The sequence below is a fragment of the Mobula hypostoma genome, chromosome 2 (genome assembly GCF_963921235.1).
Source record: "Mobula hypostoma chromosome 2, sMobHyp1.1, whole genome shotgun sequence".
In the NCBI taxonomy this organism is placed as follows: Eukaryota; Metazoa; Chordata; class Chondrichthyes; order Myliobatiformes; family Myliobatidae; genus Mobula; species Mobula hypostoma.
In genome coordinates this window covers 223,776,214-223,788,354 of record NC_086098.1, presented here as the reverse complement: position 1 = coordinate 223,788,354, position 12,141 = coordinate 223,776,214, and the positions used below count along the sequence as shown (strand labels likewise).

The 12,141-nt window shown below is 35.8% G+C and overlaps 1 protein-coding gene across 2 annotated transcripts in view; it reads left to right on the top strand.

Annotated features, from left to right (window-relative positions):
- The window catches only part of pcif1 (phosphorylated CTD interacting factor 1), a 144,454-nt gene that overhangs the window by 24,429 nt on the left and 107,884 nt on the right, over positions 1 to 12,141 (top strand). For both annotated transcript variants that reach the window (XR_010017133.1, XM_063041544.1), the window contains one exon: positions 2,853 to 2,977. Coding sequence is in view for 1 of the 2 variants with exons in the window: in XM_063041544.1 (XP_062897614.1) it covers positions 2,853 to 2,977 (125 nt within the window). In the remaining variant the exon portion in view is untranslated. The remainder of the gene's footprint in view (positions 1 to 2,852; positions 2,978 to 12,141) is intronic.

The window sequence follows — 12,141 nt, the reverse complement described above, 5'->3', positions numbered from 1 at the left end:
ACATGCAAATACAGCAAAATATAGGAAAGTAAATGTAGTTCTGATGAAGGTTCTCAAGCTTGAATTATTAACTCTTTCCATAGATACTGCCTGTCCTATTGTTTCTAGCAATATCTTTTTAATTTAGGCAAATGTTACATTGTCCTTAATTGCAAGAAGATTTGAGTACAAGATGTCTTGCTCCATTTATTTCAAGCCTTTTTGAGATTGCATGTAGAATATTTTGTACAAGTCTGATCTCCTTACCCAAGAGAAGACAATCTTGTGATAGAGGAAGTTTAGCAAGGGTTTAGTTTGATTCTTGCAATGACAAGTTTGTTACATGAGGACAGACAGTCTAGAATTTAGGACAGTAGGAGTGATCTCATTCAAGTATTTACAATTCTTATGGGGCTTGGGTGGATAGAAATTTGATATTTCTGAAGTTTGAGGTGTTTAGAACCAGGGATCAATCTCAAAATAATAGTTAAGACTGTCAGGAGAGAAATGAGAAGACATTTCTTCACCCAGAGCATTATGGATGTTTCCAATTTATTACCTAATAGGATTCAGTTGCTGATTATTTTTAAAGACGTAGGTTGATATACTTCTTATATTCAGGGATTTAAGGAAATGGAGTTCGTTAGCATAGAATATGTTGAAATATAGGGCTGGCAGTAGTGTTCTTCTGGTGTTTATAGCATTTTTTGGATTCAACTGAAAATGGAGTCAAAAACAAATTAATATGTCAACAGCATGAACTCAACGTCATCAAATGAAGTATCACTGACCTGTAATATTGATTCTGTTTCCATAGATGCACTCTGACTTGCTGCATGTTTATGACATTTTCTTTTGTTTTCTTGATGTATATCTGCAGTTTGTCCTTGAGAGACTGGAGAGAATTCGCCTGTTTTAGGCAATTGGCAAATTGCAAGTGCAAAGATAGAGGGTTGTGTAATTTTTTTTTTATCAATGTTCAGTTATTTATACTTTTATACCTAGTCCCAAGTTGCATAAAGGTAGCTTTCTGATTTGGTAATTCATGTGAAGATTATCAAAGGCCACTGGGACTCCACTGAGAATTCTCACTGTTGAGAGAAGTCGTGCTTTGTTTAGATAGTATTTAAAAGTAGAGGACTGTTGATAATTCAGTTATTTTATGTTGGGTCTCTCAGGGAATGAGATGTTAAAATGAGACCCCACCTGCAGTTGCAGATGGTCATAAGTTCCCATGGGTTTATTTGCAAAACAGGAAAATTTTGATGTATTCACCCACATTTTTCTATCAGCCCTCGTTACCAAGAAGTACACAGTCATGTTTCTCGATGTCTTTGGGGTTCTTCCTGGTGTTTGTGTAAGGTGCTATGTACAATAAATTTCATGACATATTCCAGTGATATTAAACCTAATTCTGATGTGTTTATGCTTTTGACTTTGAAACCTCTTGTGACATATTTGCAGATCTGAAATGTTGGAAGGTATTAATGGTTAGGGATTTTCCAGTTGTGAAAAATGCTGAATTTGAGTATGTTTTAAAAAGGCTTCTGTTAAGTTTCTTTGAGACCAGATACAGACATTAGCAAGGTGAAATGTTGTCTTTAATGCTTGTTTAATGCTACATTTTTTGAATTTCTTTGTCTTTTAAGGATTGATTTTTGCATGACAGCCAATTTATAAATAATCACATTCTTGCTTCGGGCTTTTCAACATTTTTATTGGTTGGGAAACAAGTATTGACTTGGAAAAACCATGATCTCTATTATTGCAGTTAATCTCCTTATAAAGATGTTGTTTCTTAGTCTTAAATATCTTCATTTGTTCTAACCCATCTACGTGATGCACTCAAGACTTTGTCGATTCTGTTTGTCATAATATTCTATTTATATCATATCTTTGCTCATTGTATTGTTTGCATTTATCAAACAAGCAGTGATTGGTTCCAAAGAAACTGCTAAGTTATTTATCTGATTAGATCAAGGCTTGTGCTTCTTTTGTATCCAGATGTATGGACCATTATATGAATACTCTGCTACATCTCATGATGTGAAAATGCATGGAGTGTAGTTAGATGTTCACCTTTTTGCTTCTGTAAATAGTGAAGTTATTGTGTGTTCCTGACATACAGTAGACTGTAGTTGCCTTTATATGAAGATTTTGGGTGTGCTTTAGCTTTTCCAGCTGGTATCTGGCACAGTTTTTATAAATTTTATTTTTTTTATTCCTTTAAGTGTTGGTCAAAACTCACAAACTTAACCTTTGACTTGATGTTGTATTGCTATCTGAAATGAATCTTGAATTGGGTAGGAGTGAACTTTCTGCAGTTTACAAGTTAGCAGTTGTTAACATGCGTGATGTAACAACTTAATTGGTGATAAACAGAAAGTGAGTTAATAGTGATAAACATTATTCTTTTAAATCTGACCCACTTGTATCTAAGCTTCAGTTAAATGTTAAATTGGATAATTTCAGCTTGGTTTTGTGTACATGGACTGGGAAGAATGAAAAGGACCAGGCAGTCCATTACACTCATGTACAGTCCTGTACATGAGTAAATATGAGCTTTGTGATCTCTATCACAAAAGTCTCCAGAGGGGTAGAATGAAAATTGGCAGAGGAATAGAACAGAAGATGCACGTCCAATCTACTATACTTCAGTTTGCTGGACAAGCTTTAAAACTTTAATCTCAGTGCATCTGGCACTTCATTAGGTTGTATAGAGCATTATTTTCAAATTCTTAGCTAACCTGGTAAAAACAAGATGGCGTGACCTCACCTTGACTAATCTTTGGTTAAAGTAAATTTTATGTGTCATTGACAGTTCATTTCACTTCATTTTTAATTAATTTTAATCTTGAATGTATTCCTTTCAGATGAGCTGGTGCAGGCAGGATGGTCAAAGTGTTGGAGTAGGAGAGAAAACAGGCCATATTACTTCAATAAGTTTACCAACCAGTCACTGTGGGAAATGCCTGTGTTTGGACAGCATGACATCATTGTAAGTAACCAAATTCTTAACCTGCATCATGTAAGTCTTGAACCTCTTGGTCAAACCATCACTCTCCCGTTTTTAGCTTCAAAGACCAGCAGGGCATAATGCTAATGCAAAGAGTATTGATTGCAGGTGAGTTTGTAATTAGATATCTTCCCTGACTGGGTCCCCTGTTAATAAGTACTGGTAAATAAAGAATTGTTGCCTCTCTGTGCTTGGTGTTTATTGTGTTTAATATTAACAATAAGACCTGTGAATTTTTGGTTGTCAGGATATTATAAAATGATTAAAACCAAATATTTGTTCCGTGGTGATTCTTCATGATCTGAATCCAGCTTGTTCCAGAATGTTGAAAACAAACACAAGCCTCAAATATTCTAATAGGTAATAATGTGATAGTTATGTTAGCTTTGATTCCATTTTATAGAAACTATTGTTAATTTTTTTTTACTGTAATCACTAGACTTATCTAATTTTGTAGATTTTTTGTATGCATTTTATGTATTGCTAATTTATTTATTATTTCTCGCCTTTTGTATTTGCAGTTGTTGTCTTTTGCACACTTGTAGAGTGCCTAAGTTGATGCAGTCTTTCATTGATTCTATTATGGTTATTATTCTGTTATGGATTTATTGAGTACGGCTGCAAGAAAATGAATCACAGAGTAGTATATGGTGACATATAAGTACTTCGATAATAAATTTACTTTGAACTTTGATAGTGTAAGAAAATCAACCTGCGGGAGATCAGTCATGATGTTTATGAATGGTGGAGCAGGCTCAAAGGGCCAAGTACAGTACTCTTGTATCATATTCTCGCAAAAATATTCAATGCCAGTTGTTTCTCTGTCTTCCATGTTTCTTCAACTGCTCTCGATGGTCAAAGTTTTGTTTTTATTTTCTGTTCTGCATCCTCTTTAGTTGTGTTATTTCTGGATCTGGCTTTTGCATTGTACTTTTTCAGTAAGCAAGTCTTTTATTGTATATACTTTAGCTTGACAATTCATGGTTCACTTTTCCAGATTCAGAAAACTCTATTGTTTTTGTGATGAAAGTCTCTTTGAATCCTGCACATCCCTCTATGATCTATTTCAATTTTGCTTTGCTTATTCCATTTTCAGTCATAATTTCAAAGACTAACAAAAACTTGTTAGGTTAAACCGACAGTGTTGTCAATCTACAATCATAAGTCTTGCATAAGAACTTTACAACAATATAAGTAGTAATGGATTCCTGATTACCATACCGAGTGTACAGCAAGGCTGTATTTTCACCCTATGTATTCATCAGTGAACAAATTTTGCCAGATCCTTCAGAGCTTCACTGGAATAATGGTATTTGGAGGAAGAGGAATTGACCGTCTTTGTTTCGGAAATAATATTGAAGTAATAATTGCAATTGCAGAGAGCTAAAGGAAATAATAGAAAACATGCACAAAAGTGCAACAAAATATAGAATGAAAATTATTGCTGAGGAGAAATGACATAAGATTGCAGTAATAAAATAAAAATGGCACAGAGCAACCATCACACATGAAGGTACCTTGAAAGTGAAAATGTTATGCTATGTTTTTGGCCAGCCAGCAAAATTTAAACAAATCTGAATTAGAAAAAAATCAGAGTGATATAAAATTTCAGCCTCAATCTGCTCTCGAGACTTTAACCACTTGTTTGGTTGCAAGACTTGGACCATCTGGAAGATTGGAAATGCAATACTTCATAAGACTTCAACGTAGACCATAACACTGAACGTAGAACAAATGAATACACTACAGATCAAATCAGGCTTATTAGCAAGTAAGAGTTCTTGTACAAAATTATAAAACTGATGTGGAACAAAAAAAGCCTCGGAACCTGTACTATTACCATCCTATGGTGTGCTGTGGACTGATGGGGGAAGACGATAAACAACTGATTTTAACCTTGAATGTAGAACAAGAGTGGATAAAGGCAGGAATGAATAGAACACATGAACAGAGAACATAGAATAGTACAGCACAGTACAGGCCCTTCGGCCCACATTGTTATACCAACCCTCAAACCCTGCCTCCCATATAACCCTCCACCTTAAATTCCTCCATATACCTGTCTAGTAGTCTCTTAAATTTCACTAGTGTATCTGCCTCCACCACTGACTCAGGCAGTGCATTCCATGCACCAACCACTCTCTGAGTAAAAAACCTTCCTCTAATATCCCCCTTGAACTTCCCACGCCTTACCTTAAAGCCATGTCCTGTTGTATTGAGCAGTGGTGCCCTGGGGAAGAGGCGCTGGCTATCCACTCTATCTATACCTCTTAATATCTTGTATAACTCTATCATGTCTCCTCTCATCTTCCTTCTCTCCAAAGAGTAAAGCCCTAGCTCCCTTAATCTCTGATCATAATCCATACTCTCTAAACCAGGCAGCATCCTGGTAAATCTCCTCTGTACCCTTTCCAATGCTTCCACATCCTTCCTATAGTGAGGCGACCAGAACTGGACACAGTACTCCAAGTGTGGCCTAACCAGAGCTTTATAGAGCTGCATCATTACCTCGCGACTCCTAAACTCTATCCCTCGACTTATGAAAGCTAACACCCCATAAGCTTTCTTAACTACCCTATCTACCTGCGGCTCAGTGGAGTAATACTTAAGTTTTGTGGCTGCCTTTACTTCCTCCTTTTCCTCAGTTTAAACCTTGAATTTTTAACTTTTATTTCTCGGATCTTAGAGGGAAATAGTTGTCATTATGTCATATCCTTGAAGAAGTAGAAAGTTGCCTTTTGAATCCAGCAATGGAGAGGGAAAAACATTGAAAGAAAAATCAGAAGATATGCCTGTCTGGGCTGAGCGTTTGGAACATGCATTGATGGCTCTCGACAACAAAATGGACAATAACACTTCTGAGTTGAAGTCGTTCCGACAGAGTTTTCAGACAATTGAGGAAAATATTATTTCCTTGAATACTGAGTTTAAAGAATCGAAACGTCAAATTGTGGATATTTCAACCTGCTTGGAACCAGCTCATTGTAAAATTGTCGATTTAGGGGTGAAGTCTCGTCGGAATAATATACGAATTATCGGACTCAAGGAAGGTTCTGAGAGTGGGAATTTATTGGACTATTTTGCGAATTTGTTTCAATCTTTGTTTCCGGATATTCTACCTCAACCTCCCGATATTGAAAGAGCTCATAGAATTTTCATATCGAATTCCCAGACCTCAGGTAAATCTCGGCCTATTTTGGTCAACTTTCTTTGCTTTAAAGTTAAAGATCAAATTATAAAATGTGCAAGGAAACAGAGGGTTTTTAAATTTAACAGTTCCAAGGTCCGTTTTTACAAAGATTATCCACAGGAAATTATGGAACAGCGGATCAAATTTGCCCCAGCAATGCAAACTGCTTATGAAAAGGAATTCTTTCCATCGCTTCGCTACCCAGCAAGATTAAAATTATTTCCTAAAGATTCTACACCTCGTGTGTTTTCGGAATCCCAGGCAGCATTGGACTTTGTTAACTCTATCGTGGAGTTGGCTGATGGATGAAGGACATTTGGGTTGCTGAATAATTTTCTGAAAGAAAACAGGCTTTGAAGATTTTTGATATGCTGAAGATTTCCTTTGATCGATGAACTATTTAAAGAAGAGGTGAACTTCTTGGTTTGACTAATGAATTACTTTATTGAAGTCTGTTTGGTATATGGAGTGAACTAACACAGTGGTCAGATTATTAAACGCAAATAACAGGAATTCTGCAGATGCTGGAAATTCAAGTAACTAACTGGTTTGATTATCTGCTTTCTTCCTTTTTTATTAATTAAGTGACAGCTTTCATAGTTTATATAGACTCTTTCTTATATAGTGAGGAGTGTTTAGAATAGATAATTAGCTTTAGTTTTAAGCTAAACCATAGAAACTACAGCACAGAAACAGGCCTTTTGGCCCTTCTTGGCTGTGCCGAACGATTTTCTGCCTAGTCCCACTGACCTGCACACGGACCATATCCCTCCATACACCTCCCATCCATGTATCTGTCCAATTTATTCTTAAATGTTAAAAAAGAACCCGCATTTACCACCTCGTCTGGCAGCTCATTCCATACTCCCACCACTCTGTGTGAAGAAGCCCCCCCAATGTTCCCTTTAAACTTTTCCCCCCTCACCCTTAACCCATGTCCGCTGGTTTTTTTCTCCCCTTGCCTCAGTGGAAAAAGCCTGCTTGCATTCACTCTATCTATACCCATCATAATTTTATATACCTCTATCAAATCTCCCCTCAATCTTCTACACTCCAGGGAATAAAGTCCTAACCTATTCAACCTTTCTCCGTAACTGAGTTTCTCAAGTCCGGGCAACATCCTTGTAAACTTTCTCTGCACTCTTTCAACCTTATTTATATCCTTCCTGTAATTTGGTGACCAAAACTGAACACAATACTCCAGATTCGTCCTCACCAATGCCTTATACTACCTCATCGTAACATTCCAGCTCTTATATGCAATACTTTGATTAATAAAGGCCAATGTACCAAAAGCTCTCTTTACGACCCTATCTACCTGTGATGCTACTTTTAGGGAATTTTGTATCTGTATTCCCAGATCCCTCTGTTCCACTGCACTCCTCAGTGCCTTACCATTAACCCTGTATGTTCTACGTTGGTTTGTCCTTCCAACGTGCAATACCTCACACTTGTCTGTATTAAACTCCATCTGCAATTTTTCAGCCCATTTTCTAGCTGGTCCGAGTCCCTCTGCAGGCTCTGATAACCTTCCTCACTGTCTACTACACCTCCAATCTTTGTATCATCAGCAAATTTGCTGATCCAATTTACCACATTATCATCCAGATCATTGATATAGATGACAAATAACAATGGGCCCAGCACTGATCCCTGTGGCACACCACTAGTCACAGGCCTCCACTCAGAGAAGCAATTCTCTGCTACCACTCTTTGGCTTCTTCCATTGAGCCAATGTCTAATCCAATTTACCACCTCTCCATGTATACCTAGCAACTGAATTTTCCTAACTAACCTCCCATGCGGGACCCTTGTCAAAAGCCTTACTGAAGTCCATGTAGACAATATCCACTGCCTTCCCTTCATCCACTTTCCTGGTAACCTCCTCGAAAAACTCCAATAGATTGGTCAAACATGACTTACCACGCACAAAGCCATGTTGACTCTCCCTAATAAGTCCCTGTCTATCCAAATGCTTGTAGATTCTGTCTCTTAGCACTCCCTCCAATAACTTACCTACTACCGACGTTAAATTTACTGGCCTATAATTTCCTGGATTACTTTTTGATCCTTTTTTAAACAACGGAACAACATGAGCCACTCTCCAATCCTCCGGCACCTCACCTGTAGACAGCGACATTGTAAATATTTCTGCCAGGGCCCCTGCAATTTCAACACTAGTCTCCTTCAAGGTCCGAGGGAACACCCTGTGAGGTCCCGGGGATTTATCCACTTTAATTTTCCTCAAGACAGCAAGGACCTCCTCCTTTTCGATCTGTACAGTTTCCATGATCTCACTACTTGTTTCCCTTAATTCCATAGACTTCATGCCAGTTTCCTTAGTAAATACAGACGCAAAAAACCTATTTAAGATCTCTCCCATTTCCTTTGGTTCCGCACATAGCCAACCACTCTGATCTTCAAGAGGACCAATTTTATCCCTTACAATCCTTTTGCTCTTAATATACCTGTAAAAGCTCTTTGGATTATCCTTCACTTTGACTGCCAAGACAACCTCATGTCTTCTTTTAGCCCTCCTGATTTCTTTCTTAAGTATTTTCTTGCACTTCTTATACTCCTCGAGCACCTTATTTACTCCCTGCTTCGTATACATGTCATACAACTCCCTCTTCTTCTTTGTCAGAGTTGCAATATCCCTTGAGAACCAAGGTTCCTTATTCCTATTCACTTTGCCTTTAATCCTGACAGGAACATACAAATTCTGCACTCTCAAAATTTCTCCTTTGAAAGCTTCCCACCTACCGATCACATCCTTGCCAGAGAAAAGGAATAATGGTGTCTTTTTCTTGTTAGAGATTGTATTGTTTAGGTTTAATAGTGTTGTTTTGACGATTCTGGAGACTGTTTTTGCATTCCTAGTTTATTTTCAATGATTAACTATGAACATTTTTTTCTGCTTCTCTGCTGGGCTTTCTTATCTTAGGCTCAAGTGTTTTCTTTGTAAAGGGGAGGGGGGAATTGGGAGAAAAATTTTAAAATCACTATTTATATTGAGTGGCACGCGGAGTTCTGCTTTTCTCTTTGGGGAGGAATTCTAGCTTTTTCCTTCCTTTTTGCAGGATTTCTACCTTTTGGGATGGGGGGAGGATTTGGTGTTTTTTTGCAATTTGGGGTTTATTATAAGATTTCTTTTTCAGGTTTTTTTCCCATTATGGAGCTCCGGAGCATGCGTGTTTTCTATAGATTCATCACCGCCACCTTTGATTAGCCCACGATGGTATGCGTGTATTTTCGTGTTTAAAATAATATTCTATAATATTCTAAACAGATAAACGTTATTAGTTGGAACGTACGTGGCTGGAATCACCCTATTAAGCAAAAGAAGACTTTTAAAATTATTAACCGATTCCAGCCGGATATAATTTTTGTTCAAGAAACGCATATCAGAATGGGCGATCAAAATAGAATTTTTAAAATGTGGAAGGGCCTTCAATATCATGCTACTTGTCAAAATAAAACAAAGGGAGTATCTGTTGTTATTAAAGCTAATATTTTATTTATCCAAGAAGATATTGTCTCAGATGTCAATGGTAGATTTTTAATTATTAAAAGAACAATTTGTAATAGAAAAATTGTCTTGGTTAACCTATATGGACCTAATGTAGATGATCCTTTTTTTAAAAATATATTTGGTTTATTACCAAACTTAAATGAATATATGCTGCTGATGGGAGGTGACTTCAACTGTTGTTTAAACCCTTTGATTTACAAGAGTTCAACCAATCAGCAGCTTCCAAGTTGTTCAGCATCACTAATTGATTCCTTTTTAATTGATTATGGTTTGATAGAAATCAGGAAAAATCTACATCCTAATGATAGAGATTATTCTTTTTATTCACATGTCCATAAAAAATACTCGCGAATTGATTATTTTATAGCTAATTTCCGATTTTTGTCCAAAGTCCAGAAATGTGAATATAATGCTATTGCTGTCTTGGATCATGCACCTTTAAGCTTAACTTTTGAATTGAATGATGTTAGTAATGTAAACTTGCCTTGGCGTTTTCCAGAAAACTTATTACAAAGTTTGGACTTTGTCAAATTTATAGAGATTCAAATAAAAGATTTTTTTCTTTTTAATAATACAGAAAATATGTGGAAATTGATTATATGGGATACATTTAAAACGTATTTGCGAGGTCAGATAATCTATTTGGCTAAGCTTAAGAAACAGACAAAAATAGAGTTAGATAGGATTTCAAAACAAATTAAAGACTTGGATAACACTTATGCAGTTTCTCCTAATATTGATTTATTTAAACAAAGGGTTGAACTTCAATCACAATATAATTTATTATTAACTTATCTTATTGAAAGAAATTTGCTTAAATTAAAAAGTCAATTTTTTGTGTTTGGAGATAAAAGTAATAAGCTACTAGCATCCCAACTGAAAGCAGTTAGAGCTAAAAGATGAATTTTAAAAATTCGTAAGGGAGATGGTAGTTTAGCTTGTAACTATGAAGATATTAATAAAATTTTTCAAGACTTATTACAGTGAACTCTATAAATCTCAGTTTCCAGCTGATCCTTTTAAAATGAATGCCTTTTTACAAAAGATTGATTTTCCTAGAATATCTTTTGAAGATCAACAAATTCTTGATACTGCTTTACTGAAAGAGAAATTCAGAAAGCTATTTTTTTCAATACAGTCTGGTAAAGCTCTTGGACTTGATGGTTTTTCTGTAGGATTTTATAAAAAATTTGAAAATTTGCTTACTCCTTATATGTTGGAAATTTTTTAAGATTCTTTTTTGTTCGGAGAGTTACCTTCTACATTTTAGGAGCTTCTTTACCTGTACAACTAGCCAAAATTTCTATTTTAAATATTAATCCTATGATTAAGCAGTCATTACGAATTTGGTACCGGTTTCGTAAGTTTTTTGATCTTAAAAAATTTAACCTTCTTAGTTTAATTTATTGAAACTATTTATTTAAACCTTCACTTAGTGATCCTACCTTTTCTCTTTGGAGGAATAAAGGAATTTATTCCTTTATGGATTTGTTTCAAGATGGCAGATTGATGTCCTTTGAGAAATTAGTAACTAAATACTCTCTTTCATACTCACAGTTCTTGCAATATCTTCAGGTCAGACATTTTTTACAAGAATATTTGAGTAATTTTCCATATATACAAGATTCTGACCTGTTCGACACTATTTTAAAAATCAACCCTTTATTGAAGGATTTTATTGGGAAAATTTATAATTTACTATTACAGCAGGATAATTATCCTCTATTTAAGATTAAGCAAGATGGGGAAAGAGAGCTTAACATGACCTTGATAACAGAGGATTGGTTGCGAATTTTGAAGTTGGTTAACTCTTCTTCGATTTGCGCCAGTTCTTCTTTGATTCAGTTTAAAATTGTACATCGTTATTATTTGACAAAGGAGAGACTGTCTAAAATATTTCCTAATGTTAATACTCAGTGTGATAGATGTAAAACTGAGATAGCTACATTGACGCATATGTTTTGGTCGTGTTCTGTACTGAAACGGTTTTGGAAATCTATTTTTTCTAGAATTTCTAAAGCTTTAAAAATTAATTTACAACCTAATAAATTGACAGTTTTGTTTGGTATAATTCCTCAATATATTCATGGTATTTCTATATCAGACCAATATGTAATTGAATTTGTTACATTATTGGCTAGAGGGGCTATTTTATTAAAATGGAAAGATGCTTCTGCTCCCACTTTGATAGAATGGTTCTCTCAGGTGATGTTATGTCTTAGTTTGGAAAAAATCAGAAATCGAACTCCCTCGATTTGACTTTGAGAAAAGGTGGCTCTTTTGCCTGCTACTATCATTTGATTTGAGTTAATTAAGATGGTTCCCTTCTGATTCTTGGGTAAATGGATTTGGTTGGCGGATTGATGTCTTTTTTTTATATAGAAGCTTGTATGGCGTATAGCTCCGGGTTTGTGCTCCAAATGG